Source organism: Podarcis vaucheri (genome assembly GCF_965113315.1).
Source record: "Podarcis vaucheri genome assembly, chromosome: 15".
Lineage (NCBI taxonomy): Eukaryota > Metazoa > Chordata > Lepidosauria > Squamata > Lacertidae > Podarcis > Podarcis vaucheri.
This window is the reverse complement of record NC_138753.1, coordinates 32582282-32607429: the sequence shown is the minus strand read 5'-3', so window position 1 is coordinate 32607429 and position 25148 is coordinate 32582282. Positions and strand designations below refer to the sequence as shown.

At 45.6% G+C, this 25148-nt stretch overlaps 1 protein-coding gene and 1 long non-coding RNA gene across 4 annotated transcripts in view; one reads left to right on the top strand and one right to left on the bottom strand.

Moving 5' to 3' along the window:
* The window catches only part of LOC309519553 (thrombin inhibitor hemalin-like), a 59109-nt gene extending 37501 nt beyond the window's left edge, over positions 1-21608 (bottom strand). Inside the window, exons 1-7 of one of the 3 annotated variants that reach the window (XM_082200682.1) lie at positions 21517-21608; positions 17519-17698; positions 14391-14432; positions 11370-11546; positions 9842-9881; positions 7377-7558; positions 4253-4598 (exon numbers count right to left, since the gene is read on the bottom strand). In XM_082200682.1, the coding sequence (XP_082056808.1) occupies positions 7546-7558; positions 9842-9881; positions 11370-11546; positions 14391-14432; positions 17519-17698; positions 21517-21583 (519 nt within the window). In that variant the 5' untranslated portion in view covers positions 21584-21608 and the 3' untranslated portion in view covers positions 4253-4598; positions 7377-7545. Of the gene's footprint in view, positions 1-4252; positions 4599-7376; positions 7559-9841; positions 9882-11369; positions 11547-14390; positions 14433-17518; positions 17699-21516 lie in introns of those variants that run through there. The other 2 variants (XM_082200680.1, XM_082200681.1) reach the window with 2 other exon arrangements.
* LOC309519672 overlaps positions 1-25148 on the top strand; it is a 363193-nt gene that overhangs the window by 141334 nt on the left and 196711 nt on the right. The gene's annotated exons all lie outside the window — the stretch shown is intronic.

Here is a 25148-nt window from a genome sequence, read left to right as displayed (position 1 = left end):
AGTTTCATACCAAGGAGGTGGAATTCCTGGGGTACCACTTGTCAGACAAGGGGTTGGCCATGGACCCCGGCAAGGTTCAAGCGGTGCTGGAATGGAAAACCCCCAAGACTAAGAAGGATGTGCAGAGGTTCCTAGGGTTTGGAAACTTTTATCGTAAGTTCATCCGAAACTTCGCTCACCTGACGGCGCCCATCACGGACTGTCTCAGCAGCAAAAAGAAGTTTGTTTGGACGGGGGAGGCGGAGCGAGCGTTTGAGGAACTGAAAAAGGCCTTCGCCTCTGACGAACAACTTCTACATGTGGATTTACAAAAAAAGCTGAGGGTCGAAACAGACGCTTCTGACAGAGCCATAGGGGCGGTGCTTCTTCTGCAGCCGGGGAAGGAGGGGTCCGAGTGGCGACCGTGTGCCTTCTTTTCGCGAAAGCTGAACAAATCTGAGAGAAACTACACGGTGTACGACCGGGAACTTCTTGCGATTTATGAGGCCTTCCGGAGATGGAGGCACCTACTAATTGGTGCACAACAGAAGGTGCAAGTGCGCACGGACCATAAGAATCTAGAGTATTGGAGAACTGCGCGAGTGCTCAACCAACGGCAGTTGAGATGGGCCCAGGAGTTCTCCAAATTTAACTTTGAGATTTGTTACGTACCAGGCCAGGAGAACGTTAGGGCGGACGCTCTCTCACGCAAACCTGAATATTTGGAGGGAGAGGGTGCACCCGAAGAGACCCATGTCATTCCCGAGGATCGCTGGGTGTGTGGGGCGGCATTGGTGGGGCTAAGGGAACTGATAGAGGGAACGGTGCAGGATGAATATGCCCAGGACAAACTCAGGGGTCTCAGGAGGGAGGGAGACAAACCCGGGGGTTTTGAGGAGAGAAACGGGGCGTTGTACTACAAGGGAGCGTTATACGTACCTGAAGGAGAATTGAGGGAAAAGGTACTCAAGCAACTGCACGATAGCCCCACAGCAGGGCATTTTGGGCAACACAAAACCATGTGGCTGGTTACCAGGGAATTCTGGTGGCCCAAGGTCAGGGAAGATGTGCGGGAGTATGTGAGAGGGTGTGACCGATGTCAACGAGCCAAGGGGGAGAGGCGGGCACCGGCAGGTTTATTAGAACCACTACCCACGCCGGAAAGACCATGGGAGGCAGTGGCAATAGATTTTATGACTGATCTGCCCAGGTCCAAAGGGAAGACAGCCATTATGGTTGTGGTAGACCTGTTAACCAAGATGGCCCACTTTATAGCCTGCTCACATGCGGTCACAGCAGAAGAAACCGCTAAATTGTTTGTGGAAAATGTGTTTAGATTGCATGGTGCCCCCTTGAGGGTGGTTTCGGACCGAGGGAAACAATTTACTTCCAGGTTCTGGAGGAAGCTCATGAGCTTATTGCATGTAGAGGTGAATTTTTCCACTGCCCGCCATCCAGAAACCAACGGGCAGGCGGAGAGAGCTAATGGTGTCCTCCAGCAATATTTGAGGTGTTATGTGAATGACAGAGAGAATGATTGGGTGGAGAAGCTGGCGTTGGCAGAATTTGCCTATAACAATGCGGAGAACGTGTCCACGGGAATGAGCCCTTTTTTGGCCAATCACGGGTGTCATCCCCGAGCCTTCCCAGGGGGGGAGGGGGAGAACTGGAGCGTTCCAGCCGCAGAACAGTTCGTTGAAGAAATGGAAGCGATCCATCGCCAGCTCCAACTTAATTTAAACAGGGCGAAGGAGGAATATAAGAGGCAGGCAGACAAAACCAGAAGGGAAGGAGAAAGCATTAGGGTGGGGGACCAGGTGTGGTTGTCCACCCAAGGGTTACCATTTAAAGGAGGTTGTAAGAAGTTAAGACCCAAAAGGCTGGGCCCATTTGAAGTCACGCAACAGGTCAACCCAGTGGCTTTCAGACTCCGGTTACCTAACCACATGAAGTTGCACCCAGTGTTCCACAGATCATTGCTGTCACCGTATATAGGGGACAGAGAGGGGAGGGTCAATAGGGGACCAGCTATGGAGGAAAAAGAACACAGCTACCATGTAGCGGAGATTCTCGATTCCAGGTGGAGGGGAGAGCAAGTAGAGTATTTGGTAATGTGGGAAGGGGAGCCGGAGTCGGAAAACACCTGGGTCAGGGCAGAGGATGTAGATGACGAGGTTTTGATTGAAACTTTTCATCAGAGATTCCCTCGGAAACCCCAGCCAGTGGCGAGGTTCCGGAGGGAATACTTCGCCACCACCGACGAAGAAGAAGAGTTGGAGGGGTTCGCTGATTCCGAGGTGGAGGAGGATTCAGCGAGTCGGAACGAAGACCGATGGAGGGAAATGTTCGAGACGTCGGAAGATGAAGAGGATTCTTTTAGGGGTTTCAGCTCCTCACCGCCCAGAGGAGAGAGTAGGGGCGGGGGAGAGGGGGGCCCTGGAGGGGAGGTGGATGTCAGGGAACTGACATCGGAGGAAAGGGAAGTGGTAGGGCTCCCAGAGACTAGGAGAGAGTCAACAGCCAAAGCAGGGACCAGCAGGGGGAGCGCGGGGTCTCTGGAGGAGGATCTCAGTAATGCTGAGAGAGACGCAGCAGCCCAGGCAGGAAGCAGAAGGGGAGAGAAAGGGGTGAGAGACACTTCGAGCGAAAATAGCGGGGAGGTGTCAGAAGCAACTGCAGGGAGACCTATGCTTCGCCGGAAGCTGTCACGTCGTGAGTCCAGGAGACGCGTTTCCGTTAAGGAACTTCTTTGCTGGAAGCGCTTCCGCAGACAGCCACTGTCGGACTCTACAAGTGACTAGAGCAGACATGTCTGAGGAGCTCTGTCACACACAGAGGTTTGTGGGGTCGCACAAACTCTGAAGGGGCACTATTTTAAGCACAAGCAGCTAATCATCCCCTGACACATATATAATGTTGGAAGGTGAACAATTAAATAGGCCTGAGATGGTATGTTTGATGTTATTGGGGCCAATAATGATGCTGTCCGGGTGTATGTGGCAGCAAAGTTGGCTTATTGATGGCTCTTGTGCCAGTGTCCATGTTAAGTCTGGTTCTTGTATTATTGCGTGTGAGGAGCTGTTTAAGATTGGGTGGTTTTCTGTAGGCAATGAAAGGTTTTCATCCCAGAGCTTGGGAAAGAGAGCTGTCATTATTTAAGAGATGTTGCAAATCTCTGATGATGCGTTGAACTGTTTTAACTTGAGCTGTATTTGTAAATATTTGGAGTTTATTATGTAATGGTATAATTTGGAATTAATGTGATATGGTTGGTTTGTTAATTGGAAATTTAATAAAAATTATTCCTAAAAAGAGAGAGAGAGAGAGAGAGCTGTATGTGATAACTAGTGATCACAAATAATATTGTGCATTTCAAAAGTTTGCACAAAGCACTAGCAAAGGTGCAAGATCTTGCTGGTGGGCAAATATGTACTGGAAGATATATGCTTGAGGGTTTCCCATAGGCGTCTAGCTGGCCACTGTGAGAACAGGATTCTGTTCCAGATGGGATTCAGCAGGGCTCTGCTCCATGGTGTAGCTAGCTGCTCAGGTGCCAGGGGCGGCGCGTGTGTCCTGCAGCTGGGGGCAGGGCAAATCACCCATGGGGGCAGGGGTGCTGTGTGGAGCCTCTCCACTGCCTCCCCCTCAGCTGTAGGGTGGCTTAGTGTTATGTACTGAAGTTCTCACCCTGGGCCAGCAGGGGGATACTGTAGATAGTTTTCACTCTGGTCCACATATGTAAATAAGGGATTGAAAGTGACGTTCAGTGATTGGCTAGCTACTGTTGCGTTCTAGTGGAGCTCTATATAAGCAGGCATGGTTTGGGCATGTTGCAGGCCCCACGGTAAGTGCCAGCCCCCATGGGGTGGCGCCCAGTGCCAGCCATGTTTCATTACGTTTTTTGACTGAACTAAAAAGTTTTGTGAGACCATTTTTTAAAACAACAACAACAACTCATATCTTTGTCATTCCCCCCCCCTCAATGACGACACCCCCCACACCCCCTTCCTCCGCCACTGGCTCTTCTTGTATTCTAGGTAAGCTCTTTAAGAGTGGGGGCATATCCACACTGGTGCTCGTTTTTTGCAGTTGTACTCACACAGCACCTCAGCTTCCTGCAGTCCACAGCAACATAAGGCTGCAAAATAGTGAAATTAAGTGAAATATTTTATTCATGAGAAATTCCCATCGTGAAAAGAAGGTTTTAAGTGCTTATGCTCACAATGTTAAGTAAATAAACCAGAAAATAACACTCTTATTTTCCCTTCTTTTAATAATTTCAATGGGGGGGGGGTGGAAGTGACAAGAAATTTTCTGCACCAGGTACCACCTGACCTTGCTACACCACTGGTAGGAGGAGACTGGGAAGAGAGTGAGGATGAATGGTGGGGAGGTTTCGGCAGCACCCCTCGCAAGGATGGGGAGCAGGAAGAGGTGGAGGAGGATGATGCTAGAGGAGGAGCTCTTTGAGAAATCTTGCAGACTGGAGGTGGGCAAATGTTGTCCCCACCTTCAAAAAAGGGAAAAGCGAAGGCCCAGTTAACTATGCACCAGTGAGCTTGGCATCGATACCAGGTAGGGTCTGAGAACAGATAATTCAACAGTCGGTCTGTGAGCGCCTAGAAAAGAATGTTATGATTACTAAGATCTAGAATGGGTTTCTCAAATATTAGTCATGCTAAATTAATCTAATTTCTTTTTTTGATGGCATTACAAGCTTGGTAGATCAGGGGAATGCTGTGGACATAGTGTATCCTGATTTCAGTAAGGCTTTTGACAAAGTCCCCCATGATATTCTTGAGAGAAAGCTGGTAAAATGTGGGTTAACAAGGTGATTGTTAGGTGGATTTGTAGCTAGTTGACTGACCAAACCCAATGGTCCCTCATTAATGGGGGAAAGTGACAAGTCAGGTGCCACACGGTTCTGTTCTGGGCCCATTGTTGTTCAACATATTAATAAACAACTTGGATAAAGGAATTGAGTGGATGCTCATCAACTTTGCAGAAGACACCAAACTGGGAGGAGTAGCTAATGCTGAAGAAGACAGAATCAGAATTCAAATTGACCTTAATATGTTGGAGAACTGGGCTCAAGCTAACAAAATAAATTTCAATAGGGAAAAAAGTAAGGTTTTGCACTTAGGCAGGAAGAACCAGATGCACAAATATAAGATGGGGGACACTTGGCGTACTAGCAGTACATGTGAAAAGGATCTAGAGGTCTTGATGGATTACAAGCTTAACATGAGTCAATATTGTGATGCTGCAGCAAAAAAAGCTATGCTATTCTAGGCTGCATCAGATCAAAGGAAGTAATAGTACCAATCTTTTCTGACTTGGTCTGATCACACCTGAAATACTGTGTCCAATTCTGGGCACCAAAATTTAAGAAGGATGTTGACAAGCTGGAATGTGTACAGAGGAAGGAAACCAAAATGATAAAGGATCAGGAAATCAAGATTTATGAGGAGCAGTTGAAGGAGCTGGGTATGTTTAGCCTGGAAAAGAGGAGACTGAGGGGAGGTATGATATTTTCAACAACTATGTTTCCTGTGTATTGTTATGAGTTTGTGACCTTTCTACAAAATTTCCCTGAACAGGCTGCTTTCAGGTGTCTTTTAGAAATCACATAGCTGTTTCTCTGCTTGACATCTGATGGCAGGGTGTTCCGCAGGGCAGGTGCCACTACCGAAAAAGTCCTTTGCCTGGTTCCCTGTAACCTCACCTCTTGCAATGAGGGAACCACCAGAAGGTCCTCGGAGTGGATCTCAGTGTCTGGGCTGGAGACACTCCTTCAGGTATACTGGGCCATTCACGGGGCAGTGCTGGATTAAACCATGTGGAGACCCCTTGGCAGTCAAAACCTGGGCACTCCAGGTATATAGGGCTGAAACCTTTTAGGGCTCTATAGGTCAGCACCAGCATTTTGAATTGTGCTCGGAAACATACTGGGAGCCAATGTAGTTCTTTTAGGACTGGTGCTATATGGTCCAGGTGGTCACTCCTAGTCACCAGCCTAGCTGCTGTATTCTGGATTAGCTGTAGTAGCTGTAAGTACACAATTTTTTATTTAGCAAGTGTTTGGTCCTTTTCTATGCTAGTGAAAGAGGGAAACTTTGGAACTCACATTAAAGGGCACATTTTAAGGTTTTCTTGGCCTGTATTCCCACGCTTTGCTGCATATTTTGTGATTTTAAATCTCCGCAGTGGTTCTCTCAACCAAGAGTACTTACCCCAAACTTAGTTATTGGCATCCAGGAATTTTTGATAGCCCTCAAAACAACAGAGGTAGCAAGACCCTTCTCACCAGGGAATGAGAAATCAGTGGTTGTCCTAATATTCACATGTCAGTCAAATAGGGTAGTTTTCTGCCCAGAGACATATGGTAATGGCATTCCTGTTGTAGCTAGGGATACAAAGGTTCGGGGAAAGACCACAACCAACTGGTCACGTATTTTCATAGGTCTGTTTGGCCTCCTTGGGCGGGCAGCTTTGCGGACAGGCACCACGTCTCCCCTGTGAACCAGCCTCTAGCAGGCTGAATCGTCCTCCTGCCACTGAAGTGGCCAATGGCAATAGGTATTTAGGAGGCATTCCCCTCGGCGCGGTGCCAACTGACCAGTCGTGGGGCTTGGCACCATGCCCAGGGGGAGGTTAAATACCTGAAGGCCTGGGGAAAGACTGCAACCCACTGGTCACCTCTTTTCATAGTAAAAACTCCCATCCAGATGTTCATACTGAAGCCCATAGACATCAGGTGACTACTTGAAATTTCAAGCTAGCATGACCACATGTGCTGTACATTTAAAGTATAGTGTGCTTTCCCAAAGGATCCTCTAGTTTACTCCTCAAAGAGTTACAAATCCTAGCATGCTTAACAAGCTACACTTCTCAGGAATTTTGTGGGGGGACAAAGATGTGCTTTAAATGTATGGTGTGTGTATACAGCCTGTAAACAGTGTGTGGAACGTGCTTATATGTGTGCCATTGTCCCCAACGAAATCACACACTATAGATGAATGTGCTCTTCTTTTCTCCCTCTCCCTCTCTGCTATTCTACTGATCTTTCAAGAGTATTGTTCTAATTTGTTCTAATTCATGATCATTATCATGGGCTGAGGGTTTCTTTCAAACCAGACAAGGGGAACCATGATAATCTAATCTGTTGGCAAGAAGGTAGTTTGCACGAAAAAAACATACCATCGAACAGAGTGCATCTCATTACCTCCCTCCTGAACTCAGAGGCTATCCCCTGGAACAAAACTTATCCTTCTCCTGTGAAGTCAGGATATCGCATTCATGCGTTTGGAACAGAACCGTTGTATAAATAGCATTAAAAGGAAAAGAAAGGTACTCTGGGTTCCCTGGAAAAGTTCTAAAGAAATCTGTGATCTTACCAGCGCCTACATGCACTCCTGCATGCATTCCTCTTCAGTTTCAAAGTTATTTTGGTTGCCTTGACAGCCACCGTATATGAAAGGCTTACACGTCTTGCTTTGGGAATCATAGTAAAAATGAGGATAGGCTGCTTTGCAAGGTCCCGGGTTTTTTGGTTGTTTGCATGTCTCAAGCAGAGATTCTGGCATTAGAGGAGAAAAAGAAGCACAAAGGCAAGTTTCTTTCATATATATATATATATATATATATATATATATATATGTATGTATACACTGGTACCTCAGGTTACATACGCTTCAGGTTACAGACTCCGCTAACCCAGAAATAGTGCTTCAGGTTAAGAACTTTGCTTCAGGATGAGAACAGAAATTGGGCTCCGGCGGCGTGGCAGCAGCAAGAGGCCCCATTAGCTAAAGTGGTGCTTCGGATTAAGAACAGTTTCAGGTTAAGTACGGACCTCCAGAACGAATTAAGTACTTAACCTGAGGTACCACTGTATATGTGTATGTGTATTGTCATAGTTTGAAGAGCAAAGAAGAGGACACATTTGTCTACCCTGACTGGCTGCAGCTCTTCAGGGTGTCAGGCAGGGACACTTTTTCCCAGCTTCACCTGGAGATGCCTGGGATTGAATCTGGGGCCTTCTGCATTCAGAGCACATGCTCTGCCACTGAGCTATGGCCCTAAAACAAACAGAAGGTTGCATGAGCAGAGAGAGAGAGGTTTAAAGAGATGGGCATGGAGATCAGCAGAGTATGCGGATGATACCCAGCTCTACCTCTCTTTTAAATCAGAACCAGTGAAGGCGGTGAAGGTCCTGCGTGAGTGTCTGGAGGCGGTTGGAAGATGGATGGCGGCTAACAGATTGAGGTTGAATCCTGACAAGACAGAAGTACTGTTTTTGGGGGACAGGAGGCGGGCAGGTGTGGAGGACTCCCTGGTCCTGAATGGGGTAACTGTGCCCCTGAAGGACCAGGTGTGCAGCCTGGGAGTCATTTTGGACTCACAGCTGTCCATGGAGGCACAGGTTAAATCTGTATCCAGGGCAGCTGTTTACCAGCTCCATCTGGTACGTAGGCTGAGACCCTATCTGCCTGCGGACTGTCTCGCCAGAGTGGTGCATGCTCTGGTTATCTCCCGCTTGGACTACTGCAATGCACTCTACGTGGGGCTACCTTTGAAGGTGACTCGGAAACTACAACTAATCCAGAATGCGGCAGCTAGACTGGTGACTGGGGGCGGCCGCCGAGACCATATAACACCGGTCTTGAAAGACCTACATTGGCTCCCAGTACGTTTCTGAGCACAATTCAAAGTGTTGGTGCTGACCTTTAAAGCCCTAAACGGCCTCGGTCCAGTATACCTGAAGGAGCGTCTCCACCCCCATCATTCTGCCCGGACGCTGAGGTCCAGCGCCGAGGGCCTTCTGGAAGTTCCCTCATTGCGAGAAGCAAAGCTACAGGGAACCAGGCAGAGGGCCTTCTCGGTAGTGGCGCCCGCCCTGTGGAACGCCCTTCCAGCAGATGTCAAAATGATAAACAACTACCTGACATTCAGAAGACATCTTAAGGCAGCCCTGTTCAGGGAAGTTTTTAACGTGTGATATTTTACTGTATTTTTGGTTTTTATGGAAGCCGCCCAGAGTGGCTGGGGACACCCAGCCAGATGGGCGGGGTATAAATAATAAATTATTATTATTATTATTATTATTATTATTATTATTATTATTATTATTATAACATGGCCATAGGTGCAGAGGGCTGCATATGCTTACACTTCAGAATGTTTCAGTAGGTAGGCCCTTGAACCCGAGAGAAAGGAAGGAAGTAGGCGAAGCGTTCCGAGATTCGTGGACAGAGAGGCCAATACACAGGATGTGGGAGAAAAACATAAGTAGGGAAGACCTTGGTTGAGAGTCTTGGGTTCAAAAGTGAATGACCCATGCAGAGGATGGCTGTCCTCCTGGGGCATGATCCATTCTATAAATACTGATGGCAGTAGACTCTTCTAAATGATGATGACCCAGTGGTTGAGTACAGAAGACCAATTAACCAGAATGTGACTTCCCGGGAGAGCCCTGCTCCAGGGCTCCAAGTCAGTTGGGATGGCTGGATGGCTGAGTAGAGGAGCACAGCTTGGTCTGAAATACCACTGTCTCCCTCACTCATCCACCTGAGCATCACTTGAACTCCATGAAGCTTCACGATCTCAGCTAGATCTCTGCTGTAGCCCCTGTTCAGTGTAGATCAGTCCAGGGGCTGGGGGTTAAGGCTGTGTGTTTATGGCCAGATCCCAATGTGTCTTGGGAGGAAGCAAGCCCTGGGACCCGGGTAGAAATGACAAAGTAGTACAGAAGGAGTGGGGAAAGACCTTAAGAAGTGAGCTGCCAAACTGAAGAAAGCCAGCAGGAGTGGAAGGCAGAATGCATACGAGGGTCAGAAGGGAAATGCCACGGGGCTGTTACCTTTGCTCACCTTTAGTCAGCGCAGGATTAAACTCGTGTCCTATTAAATGGATAAGGAGAACAATATTACTGTATAGCAGGTGTGAGGGACCTTTTCTGCCTGAAGCTTGCAAGTCTTAAGGTGACATCATTAGTGGGAGTGAGCATGGCTGGAAGGAAAAGTGAATGTCAGGAGTGTGTGCAGGATCCAGGCCCTGTGACTGGTAGGGCCTCGCAGGACTGGGGCCTTCCTGAGTTTGGCCTGGAAGAGCAAGGCATGGCCGCACAGTGAGGCTTGACAGAAGACTCATAGCACCTGGTGGCAAGGGCTGGTAGGGTTATATAAGACCAGCATTTCCCCCTGGCTCTTTGCCACAGCAACATGTTACCCACCTAGCTGTGCTTTGGCTTCCTGACTCCTGGTATCCTGACTCTTGGACCCTTGGCTTCTTGACTCCTGGTTTCCTGACTCTTGGACCCTTGGCTTCCTGACTCCTGGTTCCCTGACATTTGGACTCTTGGCTTCCTGACTCTTGGTTTCCTGACTCTTGGACCCTTGGCTTCCTGACCCCTGGACTGCTGTTCTTGAATAAGCATTATGCCATTTCCAGACCCTCCAAGTGTCCCTATTTTTCAAGGACAGTCCCAGATTTACAGAAGTTTCTGATTTGATCCTGGAATGTCCTGCTTTTCCTTAATACATCTCTATTTTCAGAGAAATGTTGGAGGCTATGGTAGGATGTTCCTCTTATCATTGGAGAAATGTTAGAGGATGTGGACTTATGCGAGCCCCAACCCAAGGAGATAAGTAACAATACAACCTTTAGAAAAAGTCTAAAGGCAGCCCAGTATAGGGAAGTTTTTAAATGTTAAATCTTTTATTATATGTTTATATATGTTGGAAGCCACCCAGAATAGCTGGGGCAGCCAGATGGGCGGGGCGGCAGCAGCAGCAGCAATGGGACATCCCTATTTTCATCAGAGAAATGTTGGAGGTTATATATTTCAGCTAAGGGCTTATTGGAGCTCAACTTAAAGCTCCCCAGTAAAAAGTACTGCTTTACTTTTCACATGTTTCTACCCAGACATGCACACCTTCCCTTTTCCATGTGCCATCTATCTGATACATTATTCACCCAGGCATTCACTTGATTTTTTTGCTTCTGTTTTCAAATTATAACTTACAACCTTCCCCCTTTCCTTACACTGCATATACACTGTACATTTACAATACATTTAAAAACACACCCATTTGCCCCAAGTGCCTTAGGAACGGAACTTTACCACTTGCAGACTCCCCCCCCCCTTTGAAAACTATGTACTTTCCCTATTCTAGCATCAAAAGCTGCTTTGCTACTGACATTTTAGAAAGCAAGAATGGGAGGACCCATTCCTCAGGATGCCGACAGCTCCAGTCCCACCACCCCCACTCCCTTGATTAAAGATAAGATTGCCCAGTTTGGGAGTTATAATGCATGCGTAATGCTTAGCAAAAACTGCAGGTTCTTTTTGTTGTCTATTAAAACCATTAAAAGTGGCTCATTCTTACCAGGGTTTTCACACGCCACATAGCATTCCAAGTAAAATTTGAAATTGTTCTCGTTGCCACCGCAGCCGCCATATATGAAGTGCGTACATTTCTTGTCCCAAACATCATAATAATATCGTGGGATCATAGCCTTGCATGGTCCTGTTTCTTTCGGCTGTTCGCATTTCAGAGGGAGGCCTGGGGGAGAGAGGGGTGCATAGAAATCTTACACACACTCACTCACACACTCACTCACACTTCCACAGCTAATGTAAATCCTATTTCAAAGTCCTGCATCTATTATTCAAACTGCTGAGATTATCTCTTCCAAGTGGGCTGTGACAGGAGCTCTGCAGTAGTCAGGAGGTTAAAATCATGAAACAGAGAGCCCAGATGGGGTTAAACTGCTACTGCAGGAAAAATTTGTGGAACAATAATGGGATATCAGCTCCACCCAAGGCATGACGAATAACAGCAACAAGCAGGGGAAAGAAAGAACATCTTACAAGGATGGAGAAAAGCCATGGAGAGAGTAGTTGCCACACACAGGAAGAACAAGGATATAGTTTGAGTTCCTCACTTGTAGTTTTATAAATCATTTAATGTGTCAACACAAGCAGAAGTTATTAATATTGCAGTTGTTGTATAAGGGATTATTATTATGACTGGAATGTAATGGAAATTAATAAGATTTTGGAATGCAGAAATAAAGAAAATCATCAAATCCAGCACGCAGGGGGCCACTTTATCTAAATCATATAATTTGGTATTTGAACAATTGGTATTAATGATTGTATTATAAATTGGTATTGTTATAATGAGGCTATTATTGGACTGTAATTGCAAACTAATAAAAATCATTATTAAAAAAATAAAAATAAACTGCCACTGCAGTTCAGAAGCAGTTAGCATTTCACCACAACAGCAATGACTGACCAGGGCTGACTGAGGATGACGAGATTCATGGGGAAATGTGGGGTCATGAGATAACAACAACCCTGAAATTGTGGTTGCCCCTTGAAATATTATGTGGCAGCTGCCACATCTTTTGCCTCATTCTACATCACCAGTGACTTAATTTACATGCATATATACATATATATGCATATTGTGTGTGTGAGAGAGAAAGCTGATATTCTTTAATAGATATAGATGGCATTTGAAAGTGCTGTTCTGTTATTCAAAACCCCAAGATTATCTCTTCCAGGCAAGGCGGCAGAGAAACTCTAGAGTTGCACCCAGTTACCAAATCACAGAACAGAGTCTAGGAGGGACTAGGCTGCTATTGCCATTTAGAAGAATCTGGCACATCACCACAGCAGTTTTCATGAACACCTGTTAGAGCTTCATGGAGCAGAGCTCACTAGGCATAATGAGGTACATGGAGCAGTGTAGGATCATGAGGTAATAGCCCTGAAGCTGTGCTTGGCCTTTGAAATTTTCTGTGGCAGCCAGAGAGTAGGAAGCTATCGCAACTTCTGCCTCATTTGTCTGCACCAGTGGTGGCTAGACTGTGGCCCTCCTGAAGAAGATGGATCACAGCTCCCATCAGCCACCACCACCATGGCCAATGGTCGGGGATGATGGGAATTGTAGTCCAGCAATATCTGGAGAGACATAGCTCATCCACCCTGTTCTACGTGTTCTGTCAGCCATCTTTCTTTCTCGCCTTCCGTCGTGTAAAACTAAACTAATGCCTCTCAGTGAGGTATGGGCAAAGCACGAAGCTGAGAAACAAGTAAATGAGAAGGAATGTAAAGAAACGAGATGTTCATGATTGGCTTATCTATGTCCACAAAGCCACTTCTGAGCTAGGGAGGAGGTGGGTTTGCGGGCTTCACGCCCCTCCCCACACATGCAGGGGCTGACTTTCAGCCCCCACGATACCAGGGGAATCCTCGGACGTGTCACCCCCCCCCCCCGGCCAGCCAATTGGCTGGCCCAGGAGGCGTGGCCTGCTATATTTACGGCTGGCACGGCCAAGGATCTCCCTCTTTCCCACGCCTCAGCTGATCAGGTTTTCCCTCCCCTCCCACCCGTTAGGCTAGGCTCTCTGACGTTGCTATGGACTTTAGTTGATCGTTGTCAAGGGGCCTGGTAGGAATTTTTCCAATTGGCAGATTGGCACCAGCCACTTGGTTTTTGCCTACCTCATAGCAAACCGTCACAACTTCTGGTATGGGTGGTTAGGCATTGGTAGAGGTATTATTATGCAGATGAAGGGGGAAGGAAGCGCCATCACCTTCCCCCAAAACAAAGGGTAGTCCGGTAAAGGATTCCGGGGGGCGTGGTCTTGGCCTAAGCCTATGGAGGTGTGGGCCCACGACACACCCCCAAGCGGTAACTCCGGGGGGGGGAGCTCCTAGTTGACGTACCTCAGCAGGACTCCCGCTACTGGTGGTTAACCCTTACCGGTCTTCAAGCAAGCAGGCTGAAGCCAGTTAGTTGACAGGACCAATGCCTAAGTCAATACTGCTCAATTCCTGTAATCAATAAAGTTGTGGCCTAATTTGACCCATTAACTCAAATTTTTGTGTCTCATGTCTTTATTTCTGAGGGGGAGGAGGAAACTCACCACGCAACTTTATTAAACTCAATAAAAACTAGAGAATTTGCAAGTATTATTTGAGTGGTTTGGGGCACTTTCTAAAGTGGGAGCCACCACGTGACCTCCCTGCTGAAGTGGTTGAGGAGCTGACTTGACCATAAATTGGAAACAGTATACTGCCTGGTTCCATACTATTGAGCCACACAACTTTAATTGTTGAAGGAGCCCAACTTGCAGCTCGCAACCCCTTGGACCCCAAAATTCTGGATGTGTGAGCCATGAAAGACCCCAACAGGCGTCTCTTCCTTGCCCACAAGTCCCAAAGAACTGAGTGGCAAACTGAAGGGGTCCCTTCTCAACATCTTGGTGCTTAAGCACTCAGCACACACCTGCCCATTGTAGCCGGCTTATCTCCTATGTATGCAGGCATTCTCACTGCACTAATCGTGAATCCCACTGAGATATGCAATGCAGAAAAGAACAGGACATCTCACCTTTACTGTGGGTAGTGTGAGCTGACCAACCATCCGGCTTGCCTATGAAAAGTAAAACGATAGCTATGTTATGGCATGACATGGTTGATGTGGGTGCTGAGTTAAACCACTTTAATACAGGGTTCTATAGGAAGACAAAACAGGGGTATGTGGGCAGCTGAAACAATAAGTTAGGCACTCACTCAGGAATTGCTCTTATCCCAAGTTACCATTCTGTTATTTTTACTGAATTTATTCATTAATTAAAATATGGATATAACACTAATTCATTTTTTTTTAATCAAAGTGGTTCACAACAGTTATACATCAAACCAGTCAATAAAAGCTATATAAATCAGAAAGCAGATGAACTTTGTGGAAATATATATTCGTAATTGCCTGCATAATAAAAGTTTTCAGCAGGCTTTAAAAAGGTGTTATGGAGCAATGCAGCTGTGTGTCATCAAGATACTGGTGCTCCAAATCTCCTACTGACTGTTCCCAATAGTTTTATATAGATGTTTAAAACCACTGGGGGAGGAATAGTGTCCTGTAGAACCCCATAGCACAAGGACCAGGGGACCTAGATGTACCCACTAGTGCTATTCTCTGAACACAGCCTGGAAGATACTAATGGAACCACCCTATAAAAAAGTAAAGGTAAAAGACCCCTGGATGGTTAAGTTCAGTCAAAGGAGACTATGAGGTTGCGGCGCTCATCTTGCTTCAGGCTCAGGGAGCTGGCGTTTGTCCACAGACAGCTTTCCAGGTCATGTGGCCAGCATGACTAAACTGCTTCTGGCACAACGGGACACCATGACGAGTGCCAAAGCGCATGAAATATAGATAATCCAGGGAAACTTGCAATGGTTCCACAAGCGGCCTGTCCACTAGTTTTGTCAAGCAAGAGGTGTTAGTGACCAGTCTATATTTATTGCACTTCACTAGGTCTAGAGCCACTGGTCCCATCACCTCCTGGCAAATAGAAGGGGAAGAAATGGAGGCAGTCAGAGATTTTACTTTCTTGGGCTCCATGATCACTGCAGATGGTGACAGCAGCCACGAAATTAAAAGACGCCTGCTTCTTGGGAGAAAAGCAAAGACAAACCTAGACAGCATCCTAAAAAGCAGAGACATCACCTTGCCAACAAAGGTCCATATAGTTAAAGCTATGGTTTTCCCAGTAGTGATGTATGGAAGTGAGAGCTGGACCATAAAGAAGGCTGATCGCCGAAGAATTGATGCTTTTGAATTATGGTTCTGGAGGAGGCTCTTGAGAGTCCCATGGACTGCAAGAAGATCAAGCCTATCCATTCTGAAGGAAATCAGCCCTGAGTGCTCACTGGAAGGACAGATTGTGAAGCTGAGGCTTCAGTACTTTGGCCACCTCATGAGAAGAGAAGACTCCCTGGAAAAGACCCTGATGTTGGGAAAGATGGAGGGCGCAAGGAGAAGGGGACGACAGAGGACGAGATGGTTGGATAGTGTTCTCGAAGCTACCAGCATGAGTTTGACCAAACTGCGGGAGGCAGTAGAAGACAGGAATGCCTGGCGTGCTCTGGTCCAGGGGGTGACGAAGAGTCGGACACGACTAAACGACTAAACAACAACAACAACAGGTCTAGAGTGGGCTTTTAAAGAAAAGCACGCTCCACTGCCTGATCGCACTCAGTCATGCAAATATAGGTTTACCATACCTCTGACCATTCAGCCACTCCACTCCAGCTACCTTTAATACGCCAGGATATTAAAGGGACTAATGGACACCTCAGCTGGCACTGCCACAACAGCAGCGTCTAAACCACAGCAGAGCAAAGCGACCTCAGCCTTGAAGGGCACCATGTGCTCCAGAGGTCCATCCACCTGGTCAGGAATAACAAACCTCTGGAATATGGGCTCATCCCCACTTCCACTTGTGCCGTGCCTAGAAAACACTGGTCCTGGTGGTTTCCCCTTTGCCGCACTCCATTCCAAGGAAAAACCAACTCTTTAGCAGTAGATCAGAACAAATGGCAATCCATGGGAAACCGGAACTGGCATTTGCTCCAGTTGAGCACTAAAGAGCGGTTTTCTCCAGGGGAGAGGAGCTGGACAAAAGGATAAGCTCTACCTCTGCTAGTTGGCTCCTCAAGGATGCATACCCTCCAACATTTCTACGAAGAAAATAGGGGCATCCTATTCCATACCCTCCAATGTTTCTACTATAAAAACAGGGTTTTCCTAAGGAAAAGTGGGACATTCCAGGATGAAATCAGAAACTGGGACAGCTTCTGTAAATCCAGGACTGACCCTAGAAAATAGGGACACTTGGAGGGTCTGAGGATGTAGTGGAGGCAGCAAAGTAGGATTTCTTCGCTGACCTCAAACCCATGCAGTATGTCCTGTTTTGAGCCTGAACATGAACTCAGCTCAGTCAACTGTTTGTTTGTTTGTTTGTTTGTTTGTTTGTTTGTTTGTTTGTTTGTTAACCTCCCTTTCAGAGCCAGTGTGGTGTAGTGGTTAAGAGCGGTAGTCTCGTAATCTGGTGAACTGGGTTCACGTCTCCGCTCCTCCACATGCAGCTGCTGGGTGACCTTGGGCCAGTCACACTTCTGTGAAGTCTCTCAGCCCCACTCACCTCACAGAGTGTTTGTTGTGGGGGAGGAAGGAGAATGTTAGCCGCTTTGAGACTCCTGAAGGGGAGTGAAAGGCGGGATATCAAATCCAAACTCTTCTTCTTCTTCTTCTCCCTACTCTCCCAAATGAGTTTAAAAGTATTTTTTTTAAAAAAAAGAAAAAGAAAAAAAATAACTGTATGAGAAATCCAATAGTACAGACACTATTGACAGAACAGATTCCCCCTCACCTCAGGACCTCCCCAGATCTGCTTCAGTAGGTTGGAGACCCCTCCAAAGTTCCTTCAATGGGGCATAGGGAGCTGTGGGGCAGCAGTGGGGAACCAGTGACCCTCCAAATTTTGCTGGACTATGATTTCTATTAACAATTTTAAAAAGAACCTTACAGCATGAAACCTCTAGCAGCAGAGAATCAAATCAGCAAGAGAATGACTCACTAGCAGCAAAAAGAGAAAATTTGAACAGGCTTTCACTTTAAATATTTGCTAATTTTTAAACATCAGGAACAGAAAGAAAAAAAAGAATTGTCCTTACCAAACCTTACACACTCGGTTTCGCAATCAAGGAGATGTAGAAAGTTGTTTGCATTGCCTCCACAGCCACTGTAAATGAAGGTCATGCACCTGCTGCTCACAGTATCGAAGTAAAAATTCCGGTAAACTGAATGGCACCTTCCATATCTTGGACGTAATTTGCACTTGGCAGGCCGTTCCTCTTGAGGTAAGATGAGAAGAAGAGCAATGACAAGTTCCTTATATGCCGTCTCATCTATCGAAACTCAAAAGAAGATGCTGTTTGAAGATGTGACATTTGTGAATCCAACACCTGATGTCATCTCTGCCAAGCAGCCAAAGTTGGACCTTCCCAAATGGGATCCAAGAGTCACATAGACCAAAGAACCCAACTGGGAGCCTAGTTGCAAAGAGTCCAGTTGTGGTTTCTCCCACAGCCCTTAAGAAGACTATAGCACACCACCATAATAAACAGAGGACTCAGCTACATTAGTCAATAAATGCATTACAACACTGTGACACCAAATGGTGCTATAGAGCTGTTTTTTGCAGAGCGTTTTCAGAGCGTGTGTTTTTTTTTAAATATACAGTATCTGTGTCGATCTTGCCTGAGTAAAGGTCTGTGGGATCACCCTGACAATGAGGCTGCTGCACCTCCTTCCCCCTCCCTCCGCTGGTCCTTTCAAAGGTGTTTCATTCCCAAGTGCTCTAGTTTAAGAAAACCATTCCACATACTATATCATCAGGAGAGCTAGAAAGTGAGCAAAGGTGTGAATGGAGGAAGGAGGCAACAGATGCAGCAGACCCTGACTTCAAATGTGTTATCCGCTGTTGAATATAGTCTGTCCCTAATCTGCAAATCAAATCTATGTACAACTTGCCTGGACTTTGATCTTTGCTGCTGTAATCCAAATGGAGTGTGTGAAATAATATACATTTTCCACCCGGAGCGGTGGGCAGTCCAAGGGCTTTTTGGCCATATTCACTTTTATTTTCTTTAACATTCTTGAAGATAAACATCTCTCCTAGAAGTTAGTAAGTGTGACTCCTGCTGCATACTTTAAAAAAGGTCACTGGAAATGAGATCACATAATTTTGGGCTGCGTACACCATACCTGCCAATATTTCTCCAATGAAAATAGAGATGATGATGATGATGACATCCCATTCATAATAATAATAAAGAATAAAGAAATAATAATTAATAATTAATAATTAATAATTATAAAGATCCACCCTTCTGACTGGGTTGCCTCAGCCACTCCGGACAGCTTCCAACATGTAAAATAACAATAATTAACCATTAAATATATATTTTTTAAAAACTTCTCTTTACAGGACTGCTTCCAGGTGTCTTCTAAAGGTTGTATCTCCTTGCTCAGGGATTGCATAACTCCATCCCCTAAGAGGGACATTTCAGGGCCAAATCAGAAACTGGGCCGGCTTCTGTAAATCCGGGACTGTCCCTGGATACACACCACACATTTAAAGATCATGACTTCCCCCAAAGAATCCTGGGAACTGTACTTTGTTAAAGCTGCTGGGTGCTGTAGCTCTGTGGCCTACAGTACAGTTCTCAGGATTCTTTGGGGGGAAGCATTGTGCGTTAAACATCTGGTGTGGGGTCAGCAATTGTTTCCAAGGGCTGTATGGGGGAAAGTATGGGAGCTCCCGTGTTGTGATCTGAGGAAACTTTTTTTTTTATTATTGCATGTTGTTCCTGGAAATAGCTTCATGTGATCACAAAGCCCTCTTTCAAGAGATAATTCTGGCTGTGGTTTGAAAATGCACTAAATATATTGCACTTCCTAGTGTAATTAAAAAAAATAAGGTCTTGTATATATAATAAATGTTCATAAATGTACCAAGCAAACACGTACATAAATATATAAACCACATATCTGAAGCAGCACAGGAAGATAGTCCTGAAACCATTTTGACTCCCAAACTCATCAAATGTTTCTCTGCAAGGAGGGAGGGAACTTTCCCATTGTCTCAGGAATTAAGTAATTACCATCTCAAAGGAATGGCCAGACTACCAGAAAAGGTAATCAGATAAGGCATTATCAGATAACCTGGCAGACAGGAAAAACAACAACATTCAAATTTCTGTTGTAGACCGCCTTTTCTGTGATGTAGGTATGATGTTTTTGGGGGGTGGTCTGGGGCTACACCCCTTCTGTGGTGTATGTATGATGTATGGAGGAATGGTCTTGAGCTGCAGGGCAGGGAATTTCAAAATGTATATATAAGGGTGGGCACACCTTTGTTCTGGGTCCTCCTCTGCTCTCCTGTGTGTGAGGGGAGCACCCTGTTGCAACAGCTTTAATAACAATCAAGCTTACTAGCTGATTTGCTTCTCAATATTCTCTGGTTGGCCTGTTATTTTCTCCTACCTATGGAGAACCTACAAAAGACTCTGTAAGGGCAGATTTTGTTTACAACACTAGCCTCTTCAAGATGTTGGCTTTCTTTTTAGAAAGTTAAAGAGAATGAAGAAGAAATGGTTTAAAATCCCTCTGAACACCTCATATATCAAAATACTTCAAAACATGAATTTATATTTTTTTAAAGGGTAATTCAGAAGACAGATTGTGAATTTTGATAGGGTTGGACTGCCAGTCACTAGTTACAGGGTGGAGTGACTGAACTCTGTATGGAAACATCCACACTAAACTTTGAAAGCAATATTATGCCACTTTAAACTGCCATGGCTTCTCCCAAACTATTTTAAAAGCTGAAACTTGTTTTTCAAAATATTTCAAGGGTGCTTAAAAACCTGTGATAAGAAAAACTGCCACCTTCCCCAGTGCTTCTAATATTAGATAGTTTGGCATACTCAGGAATCAAATGTTTTCTATCTCTTTTGTAGGAAGTGTGTGTGTGTGTGTGTGTGTGTGTGTGTGTGTGTGTCTGTGTGTGTGTGTGCACCATAACACTCACTTTTTTCCTCCTGAAAAGTAAGGGGAAATGTCTGTGCGGGTTATGGAGGAAATGCCTACGGGTGGCATGCCTACGGATTTTCCTCCTCTAAAAACTACGTGCGTGTTATGGTCGGGTGCGTGTTATAGAGCGAAAAATACGGTATATATTGTACATTCTGCAATGTCCATTTTTAGGAAGCCTCTATTTCCCCCGCCCCCAGAGCTCAGACCCTCCAAGTGTCCCTATTTTCCAGGGACAGTCCTGAATTTACAGAAGTATTCCTGGTTTCTGATTTGATCCTGGAATGTCCTGCTTTTCCTTAGGATGCCCCTATTTTCATCAGAGAAATGTTGGAGGGTATCATAGGTGCCAACTCCCTGGGGCCCAGGGCGCAAGAGCACCCACAAATTTTGATGCCAGGGCCATGCACACTACATGGCACCATGGGCCTGGGCACCCACATTTGCGGTGCCAAGCTGGCACTCCTGGAGCGTACAGAATAGGACATTCCCGTGGTGTTTTTTTCAGCCAGAACACACCGAAACTCTGTTCTGGCACCTCTCAGGTGGCCACCATTGCCATTCTAAGAGAACAAGGGAGGCATTCATGGTGAGTTCTGGCACCTCTTTTCCTAGAAAAATAGCACTTCAGCAGAGAAATGTTGGAGGGTATTAGAACTACAATTGGGATTCACTGTTAAACTGCTCTGGAAATAGAGGGGAATGGGCATTTTCTAACAACTCTCAGCACCCTTAACAATTCACATTTCCCAGGATACGTTGGTAAAAGCTATGGCTGTTTAAAGTGGTATAACACTGCTTTAAAGGTATAGTGCAGATGGGACCTTATGTATCCATTAGGACGAAAGCCCCAAGCTAAGAGGCAGGTACACAGGGAGGGTGAACAGAATGCGAAAAGGCAGAGCATTTGTCGCCCACTGTTGGAGGTGAGTGGCACCCGCCACAGAACTGTTCTCATGATATTAGCGCAAAGCCTGTGCCTCCAAATCCCATTCCATTCTGCATTGGATGCCTAACTTGCAGAGAGGCCCAGCAGACTTGAGGCATATGAGGGCCAGAAAAATGGAAGTCTTACCTTCCCAAATGGCATCCAGAGAGGGAAACAAACCGTGCACCTTAGACCAAGGTGCCAATAATCCCATGATGAAGGCCAGGGATACAATGATATTGCACTGCATGGTGGCTGATTGATGCAAATCCTCAGTGCTGAGAGAAACAACTTTATATAGTGATGTAGAGCAAGATAGTCATCTGGACATCAAGTACAAGTTTTTAATAGGCAGGAACACTCTGAAGCACCTCTGCTTAGAGCAAGATAACCTCCTGTCCTTGAATGAGGACTGCTGCAAACTAGGGACATAGAGGAGCCTTCAGGTTCTTCAGCAAAATCTTGGCATAGCCAGAAAGAGATCTATTCCCATAAGATGGTGATACAAACCACAGGTGTGACATGGGAGATTCAGAATGGATACAATTCTTCTTGCAGAACATAGTTGGCCACCAACTCAGAGTTCATTCTGACTATCTTTTGTACTGCATTTCTAGCTTTAAAGCTCAGTGTTCAAGTTCTCCTCCCCACTCCGCCCCCAGCACTTTCCCCTTGAAAGTTTGCTGTTTGTCGCTGAATCAGAGCAAACCGCAGAAAAGCCAAGTTGCCTTTGGTTTTGATTTAGCATTAAAAAGTGGGCTTTCCTTGGTTAAAAAGAGAGAAAGAGACCATGCTCCCCTGGAACCAGCCTTGCCTTCATTCCCAGGTTAGCTCCTAAGTTTGTCTGAGGGAGGGAGCCATCCATTAACTACCCAAAAATTCTCCTCACAACCTACCTTTTCCTCCCACCAACAACTGTGGGCATGAATATTGTAGGAATGTTCAGGGTAGCAGGAGAGGATACATTGTTTATTAATACCCTTCCTAACTTGCACTGGCAAGTTCCTTTCCTTAGCAGAGTGCATTCCCCTTTACCCAGCAGAAAACTAGTTGCAAATGTGTGTGAGTTTCTTTTTTTAAAAGATATTTATTAAAAGTTTTTAAGATATAACAAGAAAAAGGAAAAATAAACATACAAAATAAAAAACAGTTAAAAACACACATTGATTTTCAATAACATATCTTCCATACACTTATTTCCTCGGACCTCCTCATACCTCCCTTCTTTGTATTCCAGTTCGATTTGTTAGTTCAGCAAATCCTTACCATTAAACTTTTACCCATTTGTAAAAAAAATTCATATCTCTTAAAGCATTACAGCTGGAAACCGCTTAGCGTGTGTGAGTTTCTTAAGACAATACGCAATTGAATCTGGCTTGTCCAGGTTGAAATGTGTTCTAATATTTTCCTGGTGAGACCCATTGAATCCCTCCTAAAAGAATAAAGACACCACAGTATTATTCACAAGCAACAAAAAGAAAGTTTACTTCTCACGACCAGACAGAGCACAGTGTGATCCCTGAAGGCAGGCTTTAGGCTTAAAGTTACAAATGTATAAAAACAGGTTTACGCCATAAGGGAGATGACCTGAGGAACTGCCTGGCTGGCAGCCAGCAGTTCATTCCAAGAAGTTCGCAGGGCGAAAGGAAGATGGAAAAGAGAGAGGGAGGGGCGGCATGCCTTGGCCTTTGACCAGGTCTGGAAAGGTCATGCCCACCCACTAGTCACCAGGCAGAGGGCCTTCTCGGTAGTGGCACCCGCTCTATGGAACACTCTCCCATCAGATGACAAAGAAATAAACAGCTATCTGACTTTTAGAAGACATCTGAAGGCAGCCCTGCTTAGGGAAGCTGTTAATATTTGACAAATTATTGTATTTTAATATTTTGCTGGAAGCTGCCCAGAGTGGCTGGGGAAACTCAGCCAAATGGGTGGGGTATAAACAATTATTATTATTATTATTATTATTATTATTATTATTATTATTATTATTACATTCCATCAACTATTTAAAAGAGAGTTGGGGGACCTTTGGCCCCGAAGACACCATTGGTAGCACAGCCAGGAAGGCTGTGGGGGGAGGGGTTGAGTACAGCTTCGTCATTCCTAGTTGAATGTGTGTTGCTTTCATTTCTAATTATTTTACTAATGTGAGTTTTTTTAAAAAGTGCAACATAAATACTGGAACAGCAGAAGATGAATTCAGTCAAACACCCTAGCAAAACAAGAAGGGCTTCTAAATGGATTTTCACTTCAAACACTGGATAATTTTAAAGGTCCATTAGTCCTCACCAAACCTTTTACACTCTTCAAGGCACTGGGTGAGAAAATTAAAGTTGTTTCCCATTGCCTTTGCAGCCACTGTAAATGAAGATCCTGCACATCTTGCTCTTAACATCATAGTAGTAATTTCAATGGAAATAATTAGTTTCCATATTCTGGATGGAGTGTGCATTTGCTAGGCATAGTTTCTGGGGGAAGGGTGGGAAGAGGATGAATGAGAAGATCCATAAAAGTTATCCATTCTTGTGAAACAGAAAGGAAAATGCCATTCCCTCAAATAATCCTGGGAACTGTAGCTTCTAGGGGTATGAGGAATCATACCTGTATAGACCACGACAGGACTCCTTTGTGGGAAGGGGGCCATGTGCTCTTGATGTGCTTTCAATGTTTGGTGTGTACAAAGCCATTCTTTCCAAAGGCTTTATGGAGGGGGCGTGTATGTGTGCTCCCATGTCATGATTTGGGAGCACAATAACTTCAATTTGTATTCTGAATGTTCTTATGTGATGCCAATAAAGGTTACTTGACTTGAATCACTTCAATTGACTCTTTAGCACTGTTTCCAGAGACTTTCCTGCCTCTGTTTTGAAAGAACACTACAGAAACTACACTTCCTGGCCTCTAGGAGATGCTGCTTTTACCTTTAGGAAAGTCATAGAGAATAAAGGAAGAGTTACATTCCCTCTAACACCTCATATTGCTGCAAGTTCAAATGTCAGGATATGAATTTGTGAAACTGAATTTGTAAATCAGAAACCGAATGTAAATCAGAAACAGGGTCAGATTGTCAGTTGCTTTTTAAACCGAGGGGAATAGGGGTCTCTAACAACTCTCAGCACCAGAGCAATCTACAGGTCCCATGCCAGAAAACTGTCATCATAATGGCGCTAGTCCAAGCCTCCCAACCCCGTCCAATCTGCAGGGGATGTCTGGCAGCTTGCAGAGTTGAAGCCTATGAGGGCCAGAAGTCTTACTTGCCGAATAGGCAAAGAAATCCTGCTTCTTGGACAAAGGTGCCAATAATCCCACGATGAAGACAAGGAGTGCCGTGTTAATGCACTGCATGGTGGCTGCTTGATGTGAATGCTCAGTGCTAAGAAGAGCCATGTTATATAGTATTCAACAGTGATATGGAGGGAGATAGTCATTTGGACATCAAACATTTTTAATAGGCAGGGACATACTGAAATAGCTCTGCTTAGATCAGGGGTCTGCAACCTGCGGCTCCGGAGCCGCACGTGGCTCTTTTACACCTTTGCCGCGGCTCCGGGGCGGATACTAGCGAGGGGAGGAGGCACATTGTGCGCCCCGACACTCCCCACTGTGGCGGGCGCTGTACTGGCTGTGACGTCGCATGGGGGCGGTGCGTGCGTTAGTCACGCACCGTCCCAACATCACCATCCCGCCCGCTGTCAGATCAGAGGGCAGCGGCGCACATGCTTTAAATTCATAATGGTTTTGCGGCTCCGAGGTTTTTCTTCTTCTTTGGAAACGGG